The sequence below is a fragment of the Pleurodeles waltl genome, chromosome 4_1 (assembly GCF_031143425.1).
Source record: "Pleurodeles waltl isolate 20211129_DDA chromosome 4_1, aPleWal1.hap1.20221129, whole genome shotgun sequence".
Lineage (NCBI taxonomy): Eukaryota > Metazoa > Chordata > Amphibia > Caudata > Salamandridae > Pleurodeles > Pleurodeles waltl.
In genome coordinates this window covers 858,077,161-858,095,318 of record NC_090442.1, presented here as the reverse complement: position 1 = coordinate 858,095,318, position 18,158 = coordinate 858,077,161, and the positions used below count along the sequence as shown (strand labels likewise).

The following is an 18,158-nucleotide window of genomic DNA, read 5'->3' as shown; positions in this document are numbered from 1 at the left end:
TTTTTTTCAGCTGCATCGACATCATCTTGGATTGCGGTGGCCAATTTCAGATACCCGGTTGAGCTCTCAACCAGCATTTGTGAATGTTAACTTAGCTCATTATGAAGGAGACTTTCAGTCAAAATCTCTGTTTACCTTTCTTTCTTCCAGGGTAGGCCAAAGGTTCGAAAGGCTCAAAGACCTTACTTTGGATGGAATATAATGGCTATACAGAAACCTAAAAGGTTTGTACCAACAAAGAGTTATCCATCTGTTTTTCAAACTTGACATGGTTTGACACATTTCGAAAATCTAAAAATGTAAATCTATTGACTGAACAGGTGGAACCTTGTGGCTAAGTCAGTAACATGAAAGCACCATGGGAATTTGACTAGGTTTAAGTCTACATTCAGACATTCGCGTAGCCGCTGAAAGAGATCGTTTTTTTTGCTGTTCAAAATAGTGGTGTAAATATGAGATGAAAGGATTGTAGTTTGAGGCATATCATTCCTAATATGTTCCTGAAAGACCTTTTACCTGCTGTATAATTTACTGACAACATCTTGTTTTCTTCTTCATTCCATTTTATTAACATTCTACAGAGTAGAACCTCATTCTATCCAGTTACACATTTTTTTTTAAAGTGCAATATTTGTTCTAGGACTGTCTTGTTCCTTTGTGAATGGGAGGTTCACATTTTTTGCCAGAGATGTATAAAAGTGATGTTTTAAAGTACAGTGTTTATGTAACATTAGTAAATGGCTACCTTCATAGGATCTTAGGAGTGCATCCTAAGGCTTGTCTGTCTAATAACTAGGGGGGCTAGTGAATCCTTCCTTTAAGATAAGTCAGTTGGATATAAAGGCAGTGCAAAAGTATTTAGACCTGCAACGTGAGGAGGATAAAACACGTATTATGGTGCTTTACCCCAAGACATGAGGGTCCATTTTAATCTTAAAAGAACGTGACAACTGTTTGTGGAATCCTGGCAGTCAGATTACAGAGCATGCTATACAAACATTTACCTTGTTACCTTTTTTTTGTATTTCTTTTAGTTAAGTTTTGGCAATGGCATTGCAGATGTTACCATTATGGTAGAATTAGTGTTGCTATGCACTGCCCGAAAATCTAGGTCTTTGATGCACCTGGTCTGGTGATGGAGGCTGTTAACGTTAATAAAACTTTTTTGATCAAATCAGGATGTACGTGTATAAGGAACTACAATATTATCTGTCAGAGGGGAGATATAAGCTACGACCAAACTTCCTTGTTCCTCCAAGCCATATCTTTATATGTTGGAAGAACTTGAGAAAGCTAGGTCATTGAAATCCACTCTAGATTGAGTCACCTTATTGAATAAGGTTGGCAGAGACATATTTTGTTTGTCATGGCGATTTCACATTGAGCAAGATTACCACACATTGCATTTCTCCCCCCACTCTGTTGTTGCAGTATTGAGTTGATTGCACCCTCAGTAGGACATTAAAAAAGGTGAAATAAAGCTCAATAATGCACCACATTAGAGTTCAGGGTTATGTGGGAACATGGTAATATGGATGTTAGACCAGCGTTTATCATAGATTGTAAGATAGCCTAGTCTGTGCAACGAAGAATATATGATTTTGAAATTTTTGTACTGGTTACATCCCAGACTTCATCATGATTGAATTTGGGTATCTGCAATAATCCTAATAAAATGTCAACTTTTTTCAGCAGTATTTACAATGCATTTCATTTGTATGGGTGTACATGACCGAAAAGGATTTTTTAAAAGCTTTTTTTACACATCTCAGGCCACTTTGCTCCCTATCTAAGCGTATTATTTAGGAAGGTTGTTTCTTTGACCATTATTAGTTAGTGGTTGCATTGCACCTTTGAAAACAGTTAAGTATCTGATGCCTAATTTATTATCTAGTTGTCTGTTTCTAGCTTCTGTACTTCAAAGAGTTTTTGGAGATTTAACTTTGAGAGGTTGGAGAAAAGCCTTTTTAGCAGTGTTTCACAAGTTGTTCCTAACCCTTCTCACTCTGGAAGTCTGAATACTTAAACATTTTACCAGCTGCTCTGGTTTTGTAGATAAATGGCACACTTGCCTAAGCTATTCTAACTTTAGGTTTTTTCATACTTTCTTCTGTGGTACTGATCCACAGCTGCATTTTAAATTTGTCCCAACAAATCAAAAAAGTTTCTTTGGTTATTCCTGGTAGATGGCGTCCATATTGACCACAAATTTCCTTGCCATTATTAAAATTCTCCTTCAGCATAGCGTCCTACATCTTGACCGTTTTGGTTCTACCTGACAGTGGTAGTTATGAGTGAATTAACTTTTTGTAAGATCATTTAATGGGATTTGAAATCCTGACTTGATGGAAAGAGTAATGCTGGAGCGCTTTGTGGTAGGATTGTGGTGATTTAAGGCTGATTCATTGAGAAACTTTGGGCTGTGAAGTATTAAGTGCATAACTTTGATAGATTATGTGTACTGTATTTCTGTAGATGGCTGGATTTGTGTCTAAAACCTTTACTTTAAGAACCCGAGACATGTAGGAATAATGGTCTTGGATGCAAAATGTTGTGAAACTCCTTTCAAACAGTGGTTCATTTACACTATTAAGGATGTTTTTATTTGTGTCATGCACTATAAAAGTGGTTGATATTACTGTTAGTTAAATAATACAGTGGGCATCTATTTAGGTGGTTGTTTGGAAGTGGACAGCATTGGAATACACCAGTGAGGCAAAATATTGTGGAGTAGAAAAGGAAAGCAGAGGTGTATGTATGTTGTGTGTGTGTGATGGGGAGACCCATTGAAGGTAGTTCCACCAATATACTACAATGTTAAATCTAATTTTAAACACAGTAAATAGTTAGAATCTCATTAAAATGAAGTCCATGGCTCAGTTGAGTATAATGCTATTTGAAAAATTACAGATATGCAATTTGAATATGATACAACAATTATTGTGGTGCTTTGCGCTAAGCAGATGAAGCCCAGTTCTAATCTAGAGGCAACGGGATACTGGTTTGCAAAAAATCGCCAATAAACTTATCAAGCGCTGCATTTTGTCTTTTGTATTGTTAAATTCTTTGTTTCAGTTAAACTTGGAGGATTTCATGCTAAGGAATACTGAACTGTTCACTTGTATTCAACCACCATGTACACATTTATAGTAATCATTATCAGTAGGAGCAGCCACTCTTTCACCTGCTGTATAAATATATTTGATTCGCAGAGAGAAGTTTTTGGACACCACCTCCGCCACGTCCGTGGGATTTTGTTGAACACTAATAAAATCTCAAAAGCAGCACTTTTGTTTAAAAAAAAACAAAAAAAAAAACAGCCTGTGCTTTCCACAAAAGTCACTGCAAAATGTTTCAAGTGCTGTCACTGGACTGAATTACAGGAATGTGTCCAGCAGGCAGGAGAGGAGTATAAGTTTCTCTACTGCCTGTGTATCACACCAAAAAGAAAAATCTCTTTTACAGGGTTATCCACAGTAGAGAATCACAAAACAACTTTCAAACAATATTCCAGAGGTAGTGAAGACTGTAAAAACATGTCGGTGCTGGCTCTTCTCCTGGAAGCTCGGTGAGCAGTTCTTGCACTGCCTGCCATCTTTTTCCTGCACTGCCAACCCCACATGGTACTGCACTCTAGTGAGCAGGAGCTGATGATTCAGGAAGCAGCTCAGGTTTTTAAAACTCCAGAGATGGTGGAGTTTGGTGAGGCAAGGGAGTATTGCAGCGGAAAGAGTACTTTGAGGGAAATGGAGTGACAACTGTGTAAGCAGCGAAGGTTGTCATAATTCCCAAGAATTCTATGTTGTATGTGAGACAATCGGCAACCTTTTTTGACGAACCACAGTTTATAGGCAGGGATACGAGAAACATAAAACCCAGAATGCTGTGGGCTGCTGGATAGAAAATATGGACTGGATGAAGGGGAGAATGGAGCCAGGAAGATGCCTTGAGGAGAAGCAACAGCAGGAATGCCTCTTAGGGTGGGGAAATTAGTACTACTGAGGAGGAGGGTGTAGTGAGCGCATAGCACAAGGAAGAAACAGCAGAGTGGTCCCAAGAGGGTGATGGCAGAAATATCTTCCACACAGTCCTGAGAAGAGATGCTTCAAACTTCACTGTCTTTAAAGAACTTATTTGATTATGTGGATCACCTAGAACAATACACTGTTAAGTGTTTTTTGCACCTGAAATATTAAACATGTTGTGTATAATATACATGTTTTTTCCACATGCTTTTCTCATGTTAGTAACCCTGCTGTAAAGCACTATCAGCCCTTGTGCAGAAGATCTTCATTATGCTATGCCAAGCACTGAAAAACACAAACTTTGAAGAGATGTAGGCATTGCCACCACAAAGGGCTGTTTACAGCACTCTGCCTCTGGGGCACGGAGAGCCTGAAGTGAGCCAAGCATGTCTGCACTCCAACCTGTAAATCTTAGCTGTGTCCATTTTTAGGTCTTTCCTAGGAAACAGCAGAAGCTGCTTAGTTTACAAAAACACTGCTTGCCAACGTGAAGTGAGCTTGAAGCCCTCCCAATGCTTACCATTGGTTAGTTTTATTGTCCCTCTCATTTGCTTGATTTTTTTTTTATTTTTTTTTTATATTTCCTAGTTTGTGAAAGGATTTCATTTCTCTTCTTGTTTGTGTCCCTTCCCTAGAGCTCAGCCTCCTCCTTTTTGTCCTGCTGATTATTTTTTCAGGCACTACTTTTTCATTTTGATTGAGCACTCCATGAGAGTGCATGTTTTGCAGCTGTCTCCTCTCCCTTGCATGCTTTTCTCTGCCACCCCTCCACCACACTCTGTGCTGCTGTCCCTTGCCTGTGTGCGTCTTTCTGCGCCCTCTGTATTGATTGTTTGCTTGTCCCCATGTTTTCTTGCTTGTGTTAATCTTCCGCCAGAGCTGCTGCCTGCTCCCACCCACCTACCCTCCCAGCTCCCACCCACCCTATCCTTCCCTGCTAACCACCCACCCTCTTCCCACTGAAAGCTCCCAGCCTTCCAGCTCCCATCTGTCCTCCCACCCTCCCTTCGCTCAGTGCACAGACCCACTCTCCCTGCTTACACCCGCCCTCCCTGCTTCTATCCGCCCTCCCTCCCAGCCACTTCTCACCCACCCTGTCTCCCACTTATCTCTCACCCAGCCTCCCTGCTACCACCTAGGGGATCCTAGATTCCAGTGTCAAATTTATTTTAAAAGAGGAGGGGGCTGCCTGCCCCACTCCCCAAGCCAGTATCAGCCCGGGGGACCCCATCCCCTGCGGCCCCATAATATACAGTGCCGTGGAGTGACCAACCCCCAGGACAATGGTTTCCTGCCAGTGAGAGTGTAGGCATACTCCTGCCTTTACTCTCCCAGACAGGGAACTTAACTTTGCTCTTGCCTGGCGGGATCAGTTAAAAAATGCTGCTCCTTCTCAGGCAGGCGCAGAGAAAAAGTGCTGGCTCCCACCAGTTCCCTGTATGGAGTCTGCAAGGGCTCCCTCCCCATGGTCCCCAGCGTGCACTGGATTGTGGGTGCACTGGGTGAGCACCAGGGCACCCACCTAATATTTAAAAGGTGCCCAGCTCACATCAGGGTGGCTGGTTGGGGCTGTGGGGCGCCCCCGCCCCAACCCCCCTCAGCCCCAGTAAAAAATCAAGCTTTAGGGGACCCAGTTGGGCACACAATTGAGAAGAAAACATGCCAGTTTCCACTATAACTGGCATCTGCGCCAGGCATTGACATCATTGATGACAAGACTATGCATTTTGAAAGTGTGAGTTATGGTTACTTTAGGGGACAAGTTATACTTACTTTTTTTTTTAGTTTAAAACATTACATTGTCACTAAACTTCAACTAACTATAGCAGTACTTTAATCTTTGTATTTTTCAGTGAATATTTAAGGTTCTTTTAATGTCGAGTAAAATTACAATTCCTGCCTCTAATGTAACTATAACCTGTCTTTTTTTCAGTGAATACATATAAAATCATTTTTTAATTTTTTTTTTTTACACCTACTGGCAGTCGCCAGTATGTATTTATAGTTAGGACCTAGTTACCATAGGGAAAGTGTTTTTTCACTTCTCTATATCGTTGGCAATGTTTGACGAATCTTCATGAAATTTTGTTTTTTTTAAAGAGTGTCTTCTTGGGTCTTCTTGCGCATGGAAAGTTTCATTGCGATCTGTCAAGCAGGGCCCAAGAAAAAGCAGAGGGGTGAAAGAAGTGTGTTTCCTGTGTTAATTCCCATAGAGATTTTATACATGACTACAGCCTGAACCACTTGATGGAATTAAACCAAATTTGGTAGAAAGGTAGCATTTGGTCTAGAAAGCACTCTTCGTGTTCTTCAATGTAAATCTGCTCAGTAGTTTTCGATAAATCAAAGGAAAATACATTTGTATATCTGGGCTGAGCCTAAGCACAGATTTCATGGGGAGATCTGATTCGCTGTCAGCACGTCAACCAGAAAGCGATGGCAGCCATCTTGAGACCAATCTACTTGATAGCACCCCACTGAAGTACTTTGTAGTGAATGGCAAGTTCTGAGGGTCACAAAATGGAGAACGTATTAAGGGTGATATCAAATTTTAGTTACAATATAAATCATTAGTTGATGGTACCATACACATTTTAGGAATGGTGGTGTGTTCTAAAGTGATAACTTGTGCTCTAAGGTAACTGTAACTCGCACTTTGCCATGCACTGCTAATTACCCCAGATATTACATCACTCTTGACATCCTATACAAACTCATTAATAATATCACTGTAACATTTGCAGTAAAATTATTGATGAGAAAACTGTGCATGTCGGGGACGCAAGTTATAGTTACCTTAGGTCTCGAGTTAGTTACTTGTAATAACAGCTGAATTTCTATGGTTTTGTGCATGTGAAATCTGAACCTAACTGTAACGTTCCTATAACCTTTGGTTTTTAAATTTTTATATATATATATATATATATATATATATATATATATATATACACACACATCTGTGTGTCCATACTCTCAGCCCACCTCTCTCTCCCTGCACATTTCTATTCTGCTTGCATGATTACACACACTCATACATCGCTCCTTCCTAGAAATGTACACAAACTCTGAAGTTAGTACACCTGAATCTAATTGTGTCTTTCCTAAAATAAAGAGCGAACTAGAACATTTGTTTTTTTCTTGTTTTATTTAGTTACATTTTCTCTCTTACGATACTGGGTACAAAAAACATAACAGTTTGGTCAAAATCTCACATGTGGTTGGGAAAAATGGCAAAGTAATTTAAAGCTATGCTATGCTTAATGAGCAAGCTACATTAAATGTAATTAGAGCAGCTCCCGAAGAATAAACTTTTGCTCAAGCTGACATCAGTGTCAATACTAAAGCAACAATATTAGTGGCTCTACTTACCTATGAATGCGAAATGGTATGTGCAGCAATGTATTCTTTGTCAACACACATATCAAATGCAGTAAGACCAGCACATACTTCACTCACAATACCTAACATACTATTTCCCACATGTTCCTCTACCATATTGGACCACTACCAGTAGTCAATCAATATAAGTACATATTTGTTGTAGACCATTCCTGTCTAGAGTCCTCTAGGTGTGGTCACAAAAGATTGCCACTGCTTGAGCAGTCATAAGACTTGCAGTGCCTCGTAGCAATGGGAATAGTTTATACCTTTCATCAGACAGTGGTTGTGCATTCATAACTAAGGTGTTTTTGGATGCTACATCTGCTCTGGGGTACGGCTGCTATACCCAGATATTAATATGCCGCACGCCATCAACAGCAATTCAACTCGTAATCATGATATCCTTGTTTGGTAATTGTTATCGGTCTTCCACCATTGAGCCATGTGTTTCTGAGGTTAGTCTAATTTACCCGGATATACAATGTCACAGGGGAATTACTCTTTCCTGACTTGGAATGTGCAAGGCATGGTATTCACCAATGAAAGGTATCAAATTCATGCACAGTTGAAAAGATTGGAAGCACACATTGTATACAGAAAAACAACTTGGTACAACAGGACAGTGACTGACATAGGTGGAAGGGACAATTCTTTTGGACCTCATTAGTTTTTTTTTTATACTAACAGTGGGATAGTAATTGATATGGAGGGCGGCTATGTGCTAGTTGGAGGCTGACTGGATGGTTTTGTTGTGTTTCTGGGCAGTGTATGTGCACGGAATTCAGATCCTAAACTCCTTATACATAAAATTAGCATGGGCCCAGCTTCCATGGTTACTTGGTGAGATTTCAACTGTGCTGGATGTCGCCTTAGGTTCCAACCCACCTGGGCGTCAGACCTAGAGCATTGCCTGCATGTGTGAGTCATTAGTTGATATTTGATGTGCTAGGAACACCTTCCATAGAGAATATCCCTCTTTCTCCCCCCAAATAGCCTACATGCTCAGACTGTATCATGTGCACTGCCAACTTAGTTTCCCTAGTCACTCACACCAAGTGCCATGGCATTTCAAACTCCAGTGGCTGGAAGACCCTCTCTTTAAAGGTACCACCAGAGAGCAATCAGAGAGTATTTGCAGAACAATGAAGATGGGGCCTCCTCCCCAGTAGTGGAATGGGAGGCTTTTGAGGCTGTGATTAGGGGAACCTGTATCCAAACGTGATGAGATATGACACATGAGTTGGGGTCAGAACTCCAAAAACTCCATGTTCTGTTTGGAAAATAAATAAATATTGAATGAAAATGTGTGTGACATCCTACTCCACACCCATGAGTGATTTGCTACACTGATGGAAGGTCTGAAATGCCTAGACTGGTCTTCATACACAGCCAAAACACATGCAGAGGCTGACAAGCCTAGCAGGCAACTAGCATAGTTGGTCCACTCACAGCATTCCATAGTCCCCATGAAGTCCATAGAAAAACACATGTATATCCAGTCCCCTCGCCACTGTAGAACACAGCTAAACGCATAAGCACCCTTCCAGCTTCTGCCATAGAGACCTTGGTTATCCTCCTTATTGAAACCCTGAGCCAACCAGGAAGTACCATCTTCTTACAGACTGTAGACAGCTGGCCTGGTATGTCGTAAGCACCTGTGGTGTTATCACCCTATTTCAGGTATTCCCTATTAGTGAAGTATAAGCAGTGTCTAGGAAGCCAGGGCTGTCTAGATGTAGCCGTGGATGAGCAGCCAAGACGTATCTAGGAGACATGCAAAGCTTCTGCAGTACCACTGTAGTCACACAGCACTTACACACAAGAAAGAACCACACAGTGTTACAAAAATAAAGGTAGTTTTACTATGGTAACACAAATATTAAAATACTGTATAAGCAATACCCCAACTGGAGGTAAGTAAACACACTATCATTTACACATTAGCAATCAATAAATAGCATAGAAGGCAATAGGCATTGGTAAAAGCAATAGCACATAGTGAGGGCCTTAGGGCAGAGCCAAGCCATATATTAAAAAGTGGAATGTGAAAGGCAGTCCCCCACCTGATGAACTGGAATCAGTAGAGGGGAGCTGGAGGAACTAGGAACCCCAAGAGGTGAGTCTCAGAGTGGCCCTCAGCGACCAGGAGAGCAGAGGTAAGAACCTAATTTTCCCCAAAACCAACAGGAGGACTTTGGAAGAGGATTGTGCCAGGCCCATGGAAGAATCCAAAGGTGGATCCTGACAGAAGAGGACCTAAAGGAAGGGAACCAAGTCCAGTTTGTGATGGAGTGTCCGTCTTTGGCAAGAGCCATTACGCAACCTTCTGTGGATGCAGGACCAGGTCGACGGTGGAAGAAGAAAGTCGAAAGTGCAGCACAGGACAAGAAGACAATTTCCAGAAGTGATGCAAGTGATGTCCCATGTTGGCGGTCGTGACGCAGTTGGTCAGTCATGCTAGAAATCTGCTAACAAGCCTTGGCGAATGCAGGAGATGAAGAAGGTTTTGCAAGGCTGAAGAGGACTAGCAAGGTCCAGGAGACTCGATCCAAGTAGGGGAGTCCGGGATGACGCTCAGCAGCTGGGAGAGTCACAAGAAGAGGAGGGATCCCCAACAGGTGACCTACGGGCAGCGGGCACAGCAGTCACGTTGAGTCCCACTCAGCATACCTTAAGAGGAGTCCCACATCGCTAGAGCAGCAGGCTGGAGACTGTGCTTTGCAGGAAGAAGGGCAGGGGGCCTGGGCTACACAAAGTCTGAAAATCCCTTGGAGGAGGAACAAACAAGCCTTGGTAACTGCAAGAGTCGCAGGGTACAGGGGTACTGTCCTGCAAGGAGAGGCTAGGGCTTACCGTCTCCCAAGTTGGACAGCTGGTAAGAGGACCAAGGGGACAACTCCAGATCATTACCCATGATGCAAGATCAATGCAGTTTCGAGGAGAGTAGATCCACGCAGCCAGTCGTCATTGCAGTTGATGCCTGCAGATGCAGGGGAGTGACTCCTTCACTTCAAGGGAGATTCCTTCTTACGTCTTGTGCAGGCTGAAGACTCCTCACCCTCAGAGGATGCACAGCAGGGGAAATGTTGCAGTTGCTGGAAGGAGCCGGAGAAACAATGTTGCAGAGCGGAGTAGACACTGAAGTTGCAGGTTGTTGGTTCCTGGATGGTCCAGTTGCAGTCCCAGTGGCCAGAAGCTGAACTAAATGATGCAAAGGAGTCCTGCTGGAATATTGCACGTCAAATCTGAGGACCCACCCAAGAGGGAGTCCCTAAATAGCCAAAGGAAGGAGGATTGGCCCCTGTGTAGGGTGACTACTTATCAGGAGGGGGCTGTGATGTCACCTGCCTGACCTGGCCACTCAGATGCTCTCAGGGGCCTTTGCCCACCTTGGATTCAAGATGGCAGAATCAAGTGGCCACCTAAAGCGCTCTGGGCACCACCTCTGGGGTGGTGATGGGCAGGGGAGTGGTCACTCCTCTTTCCATTGTCCAGTTTCGCATTAGAGCAGGGATCAGGGGTCCCTGGACTGTGCAAACTTGTTTATGCAAGGAGGGCACCAAATGTACCCTTCAAAACATACCAGTGGTTTAGGGGAGGCTACCTCTTCCAAAGCCATGTAATACCTATTAAGGTGAGGGAGAGGGAGAGGGTGTTACCTCCCTCTCCCACAGGAAATCATTTGTTCTACCTTCCTCTGCCTGAGCTGGTCAAGCAGCAGGAGGGCAGAAGCCTGTCTGGGGGTGGCAGCAGTGTGGGCTGCCTGCGAAACCCCAGAAGACTAGTAGGGGCAATGCTGGGGGTCCTCTAAGGAGCCCCCAGAATGCATGGAATCATACAGCTAGTACTGGCAACAGTACTGGGGTATGATTCCGACATGTTTGATACCAAGCATGCCCAGGTTTTGAGTTACAATTATGTAGCTGGACAGAGGTAGTGACCTGTGTCTAGTACACAGGTAAGATGGATATCCCTACACTTACGAAATCCAGTGTAATGGAGCTGGAGTTCATAGGGGCACCTCTGCTCAGGCAGGGGTGTCCTCACACACAATTACCTGCACCCTGCCCTCTGGGCTAGGAGGGCCTACCATAGGGGTGTTTACAGTGACCAGGTGCAGTGACCTGTAGTGAAAGGGTGCATGCCCCTTTTCACGCAGGCTGCAATGATAGGCCTGCTGACACATTTTGCATGGGCTCTAATGGGTGGCACAATACATGCTGCAGCCCATGGGGAACCCCTGGTGCCCCAATGCCGTGGGTACCTAAGTACTATACAATAGGGACCTATATGGGGGCACCAGTATGTAAATTGTGGCGTGTAAAGGGTACCAAAGAAACCAAATTTAGTGGAGAAAACATAATCACTGGGGTCCTGGTTAGCAGGGTCCCAGTGAAAACAGCCTAAAAACACTGATAAACAGGCCAAACCATGCTAAAAAGAGTGTCTTTCCTATGTTCATTTTTTGGTGGTCCTACTGACCATCTGCGACCCGGCGACCGAATTGGGACATCATCTGCATCTCCTGGGCTCCACAGCTGATCTTGATCTTCCTTCGTCAACGTGGATCTTCATCCACAGAAGGGTGGGTAGTGGCTCCTGCCCCTCCTGGACACCCCTGTGTGGACTGGACTCTGTCCCCTTCTTTTGCAGGTCCTCTTCTTCCAGAATCCACTGTTTGGTTCCACCGGTCTGCTCCTGGTCTTGCAATCTTCATTTTCCAAGTCCCCTTGTTAGTCTTTCGGAAGACCAGATAACTTCACTCTGCTCTCCTGGTTGCGGGGGGTCACCTATGTACTCCCCTCTTGGGGTCCTGTGTTCTCCCTGCTCCCGTCTAACTAATCTGTGTACTTAAATGGGAACCTCACTTCACATTCCTCTGTTTTAATATTTGGTTTGGTCCCCCCCTATAGGGCACTAACAATTTTTCACTAATTCTTGCCAATGCTTGTTGTGTCTATATGCTAATTCCTAATAATTACTGTGTGTATATATAGTGGGTACTTGCCTCCAGTTGGGAAACTGCCTATAAGTAATCTAGTTCAGTGGTACTATAATAAAGTACTTTAATTTTTCTCACACTGTGGTTTCTTTCAGGTGTGATAAGTTGCTGTGTGATTGCTGTGGTATTGCTAGTGCTTTACACTCCTAGGTAAGTCTTGGCTGCTCACCACAGCTACCGCTAGAGAGCCCTGGCTTCCTAGACACTGCCTCACTAACTAATAGGGGATGCCTGGACCTGCTATAAGGTGCAGACACCATAGGTGTCCACCACACACCAAACCAGCTTCCTACAATAAAAACCCAAAACTGCCCTATCAAGGGAAACTTTAGAAATATACCAAGGCAGTGACCTCCCATTTCCCCCCCCCCCCCCCCCGGAGCCCCACAAAGGCCACTTGATACCTGATAATGCAGCTCTCTTAATGGTGATCCAGAACATCCCTGGAAGACAAAATTGGGGAAGTCTGGTCGGATTTCCCACTCCTGCGATACGACTTCTGAAACATGGCAGCAGGTATAGGAGGGAGTTTCTGAATTGGAAGACTCTACCCGTACCCAGGGGTCAGCCTTGGCAGAGTTTAAGAAAACCACCAAAGACCTGATGTGGAGGGTTGAGGATGCTGAAAACCGGGTGAGATGAAACAGCCTATGATTGGTGGGATTCCCGGAGAAAGCCGAGGGGTCCAAACATGACTGACTTCCTGGGACAATGGCTTCATACTACGTCACAGTGGAAAACTTCTCCACCTGCCTTGTTATTGAAAAAGTTCACAGGGTCTTTGCAGCCAGGCCGCCGCCTTGCACGCCTCCGCTTGCAATAATAGCCTGCTTCCTGAACTCCCAAGACAGAAATGTAATCCTTAAAGAGGTGAGTCAAAAACGGGAGGTCAAATACAATAATTCGAGCATTATGTTAATTCCCAACCACTCCAGAGAAGTAAAAAAGCAGAGGAGAACCTTTGATACAGTAAAGGTCAAACTACGAGCTATGAAGCTTCAATAGAGCTTGCTTTTTCCATCAAGCTGAAGGTGTTTCAAGATAAAGCCCACTTCTTCCTCACCCTAGAGGACGCCTGGCGTGACCCTCTGTGAGTCTACCAAGTAAAGCCACTGCGTTTGTTAACTAGGGGCAAGGCCTAAACTCTGGACCTCATCCAGTAATCGTAAAAGGAAGATGACAAGAGGGTGGAGATCATTTAAAAGGTTCATTGATGGATGGGTGAGAGGTGAGAGATCAGCAGAGTCGGAGAAGGAGATGCTGAGGCAGGAGTTCCAGCCTTCTCCAGTGGTGAAAGTTGACACGCCCCCCCCCCCCCCCACCCCCCCCCCCCCCCCCCCCCCCCCCCCCATCCCCGGTGCATCAAGAGATTGATGATGTGCTTGACCAGGGTTGGGATAATGTCTGATCCAGAAGAACTGTATGGAGGAACTTAGGAACCTGTAGACTCCAAATGAGGTGGGGCATAGTATGGCCCTCAGCGGCACATTGGCTTAGCCAATGAACTGGACATACTTGGGCCCATATTTAACAGAAAACGGCATAGGGATGTGCCTGTCATGTCTGGCATTTTGCTCTTTCTATGCGGGCTGTTGTAGGAAAGTCCCATCTTTCTTGGCATGTTACCCCAATTTTTACCTGTATATCAGTGTGTTTTTGCCTGTCTCACTGGGATCCTGCTGTTCTGATGGATAGGACCCCAGTGTTCATCATTTATGGCCTAATGTGTGTGTTGTCAGTAGTGCTTGACTGTGTCACTGAAGCTCTGCTAACCAGAACCTCAGTGCTTATGCTCTCTCTGCATTTACATTTGTCATTATAGGCTATTGACTTCATTTACCAATTTCAGTTGGCACACTGCCCCCCCCCCCCTTATAAGTCCCTAGTATATGGTACCTAGGTACCCAGGGCATTGGGGTTCCAAGAGATCCTTATGGGCTGCAGCATTTCTTTTGCCACCCATAAGGAGCCCAGACAAACCCTTCCACAGGCCTGCCATTGCAGCCTGCGTGAAATAGTGCACGCACTATTTCACAGCCTTTTTCACTGCACTTAAGTAACCTATAAGTCACCTATATGTCTAACCTTCATTTACTAAAGGTTAGGTGCAAAGTTACTAAGTGTGTTCAGGGCCAATTCCCGGGACTTTGTGAGTGTGGTGATGCCATTACACGCGTGCACTACATATAGGTCGATACCTATATGTAGCTTCACCATGGTAACTCCGAATATGGCCATGTAAGGTGTCTAAGATCATGGAATTGTCCTCCCATTCCAAATCTGGTATTGGGGAGCCAATTCCATGCATCCTGGGGTCTCTACCATGGACCCCCAGTGAAGCCAAACTAGCTCTCTGAGGCTTGCAATGCAGCTACAGCTGCTGCAACCTCACTCCCAGGGTTCTGCCCTCCTGGAGTCTGAGCAGCTCAGTCCCAGGAAGGCAAAACAAAGCACTTCCTTTGGGCAGAGGGTGTTACACCCTCTCCCTTTGGAAATATGTGTAACAGGCTGGGGAGGGGTAGCCTTCCCCAGCGTCTGGAAATGCTTTGAAGGGCACAGATGGTGCCCTCCTTGTATAAGCTAGTCTATGCCGGTTCAGGGACCCCCAGTCCCTGCTCTGGCGCGAAACTGGACAAAGAAAAGGGGAGTGACCACTCCCCTGTCCATCACCACCCCAGGGGTGGTGCCCAGAGCTCCTCCAGTGTGTCCCAGACTTCAGCCATCTTGTTTTCCAAGATGTGGGGACACTCTGGAGGACTCTGAGTAGCCAGTGCCAGCAGGTGACATCAGAGACACCTTGGATAGGTCCATACCTGATAAGGTACTCAGTCCCCCTCTCAGGGCTACTTGGGGTCTCTCCTGTGGGTTTCTCTTCAGATTCTGCTTGCAAGTTTCCATCAGGAGTCCTCTGCAACTACTACTTCATCCTGAGACCTCGGATCAACCGCAGACTGCTCCAGGAACCGCTGTAACAGGAACAAAGTATCCAGAAGGGCTACTTTTCCTGTGCAACTTCAGCTCCAGCCAGCAACCGCAACAGTTTCCATGGTGTCCACGCTCTGGGGACTCCCTGTATTCACCCTGCACCAGAAGGACCGAAGAAATCTCCTGTGGAGTGACTGAGTCACTTCCATGCTCAAGCAGGCACCTTCTAAGTATAAGACCGGTTCTCTTTGACACCTCTCCTGGCGACAAGCGTGCTCCTTGGAACATAGGTGGTGGACCCCTCTGACACAGACTGTCCTGAGGTCCTGCTGCCTCAATTTGGAGGAGTTAAGGCCTTGCCTTCCCTGAGTACGACAGTACCCCTGTGCACCATGTCTTCTTCACCTCCAGAGGCCTCTGTGCACTCTTTGCAAAATTCCTTCGTGCACAGCCTGGCCCAGGTCCCCAGCACTCTAATCTGCGATGCTGAACTCGCTGAGTTGTTCTCCAGCGGCGGGGAACCTTCCTTTGTAGTGCTGCAACAATGCAATTTGCACCTCCCTTGTTGTGTGTCCTGGGACTCCTGTGGGTGCTGTCTGGTGTTCTGATGACTCTCTTAAATGCTGAGCGCCCCCTCTTCCTCCTCACATAGAGTTGAGGCCCCCAGGGCCATCCTGGGTCCAGATAGCGCCATTTTGACGCAAAACGCGACTTTGCCGTAAGGCTTGTTGGACAAATCCATCACCAAATCTTGCCTGCATCCAACATCTCTTTGTGGGACATCCATTGCATCGTGCAGGAACCCGCTGATATCTTCCGTGGGTGCATTTCTGCACTCTTCGTCCAACCGGGGACTCTTCTTTTGCACCCTCTTCTTGGTTGGCAGGGGCTCCTGTCCTTCCTGGAACTTCTTCCGACTTCTGGACTTGGTCTCCTTCCTTTGCAGGTCTTCAGGTCCAGCAATCCACCATTTGTTGTTTGCAGTCTTGCTTGGTTCTTGCAATAACTCTAATCATGACTTGTAGTTTGTCCTAAGGAAACTTTCAGTACTTTTACTCCTACTTTCCTGGGCTCTGGGGTGGGGTAATTTACTTACTTTTACTGTATTCTTACTCTCCAAGCGATTCTCTACACACTACACTTGTCTAGGGGGGAATTTGTGATTCGCATTCCACTTTCTTAGTATATGGTTTGTGTTACCCCTAGACCTATTTTCTCCCATTGCATTCTATAGCATTTCCTATTGTTTGTACTATCCTATGCCTAATTACTTACCTTATTTTGGTGTCTAGTGTATATATTGTGTATAATACTTACCTCCAGAAAGAGTATTGCCTCTAAGATATGTTTGGCCTTGTGTCATCCAAATAAACTACCTTTATTTTTGGTAACACTGAGTATTGTCTTTACTTGTGTATAAGTACCGTGTAACTATAAGTGGTATTGCAGGAGCATTGCATGTCTCCTAGTTCAGCCTAAGCTGCTCTGCTATAGCTACCTCTATCAGCCTAAGCTGCTAGAACACTGCTACATTTCACTAATAAGGGATAACTGGACCTGGTGTAAGGTGTAAGTACCTAAGGAACCCACTACAAAGGCCAGCCTCCTACAGCTGTAGAATGCAGCACATATAGAAAATTGAAGAAAAAAAACAAGGAATAATAACAGTATTCCTTCTCTTTGCGCCTTCCTAACTCCATCCTTAGGGCGGCGTTAGATTTTGGTGCTGGCTCAGGCTTACAAAAGCACGTAAATCTAAGGCAGCGTCAAAGTGCAATGGGTGTTGCTGTGGCACGCCCACAGCAACACCCATTGCATGGCCCTCCCACGCAAAGGGCTGTGGGTGAAGGGGCCGTATTTACAAGGTGGCGTTAAGCCACAAAAGGTGGAATAATGCCACCTTGTAAATATGGTGCAGGGCATTGCACCACTGGAGCGTCATAAAAAGTGACACTGTGGTGGTGCTATGGGCTCTTAAATATGCCCAAAGGTGTGGGGCCAAGACATGAGCTACTCCACTCCCTCATCCCCCAACAAATGTACGTGAGGTGTTTGGTGTGAGTAGAGTAAAGAGTGAGGAGTTTGTTGAATTCACTAGAAATACTAGAATATGTTGACAGAGGAGTGGGAGGACAACAGAACTGTTGTTCAAGGATTACGAGCAGTTCTGAAAGTTATGTATGGGTGGATGATTGCAATGTTTGGTGGAAGGTGGGGTGGGGGAGATTCATTTATTTGGGTGTGTGAATAGGTTAAGGTTTATTTGGAGCAATACCAGTAACACTTCTGCATGCATGCCAGACATGAAACAAGGATTGGGAAACAGGTACAGAGACCACTATGACACAGGGCAAGACCCCAGGGGATACACATTTTTCAATCATGTCCTGGAATGTAAACGGCTTGTGTAGGAAGGTCAAGAGGGGTCTCATGTCCCAGTATATCCGTAGACTTTGCCATCATGTGGTGCTACTACAAGAAACACATCTGAAGGGGTCCCACAGTCTGTTCCTGGTTACGGGGGCATATACCACCCTGGCTCACGCAGTCTTCACATCAGGCTCTAGAGGGGTGGCAATCCTAATATGCATGTCCCCATGTTTCCAGGTGGCCTGTACATGGATAGGCCCTCATGGTAGGCATGTAGGAATTCAAGGCATATGGGGGTAGGGCAGCTATCACTATTGTGAGTGTACGTGCACCCCCACAACTACAAGCCCACACATTGGACAAAGTGGCTGCCATTTTCCTTGAGCCCTCTTCTTCGATTCATATCCTAGGAATTGACGTTAATGATATGTTATTCCAGTCAATAGATTGCTTAT

At 45.0% G+C, this 18,158-nt stretch overlaps 1 protein-coding gene across 2 annotated transcripts in view; it reads left to right on the top strand.

The window, feature by feature from the left end:
- The window catches only part of RLIG1 (RNA 5'-phosphate and 3'-OH ligase 1), a 204,438-nt gene that overhangs the window by 145,933 nt on the left and 40,347 nt on the right, over window positions 1-18,158 (top strand). The window contains exon 7 of one of the 2 annotated variants that reach the window (XM_069229620.1): window positions 11-224. In XM_069229620.1, the coding sequence (XP_069085721.1) occupies window positions 11-202 (192 nt within the window). In that variant the 3' untranslated portion in view covers window positions 203-224. Of the gene's footprint in view, window positions 1-10; window positions 1,688-18,158 lie in introns of those variants that run through there. The other variant, XM_069229619.1, reaches the window with a different exon arrangement.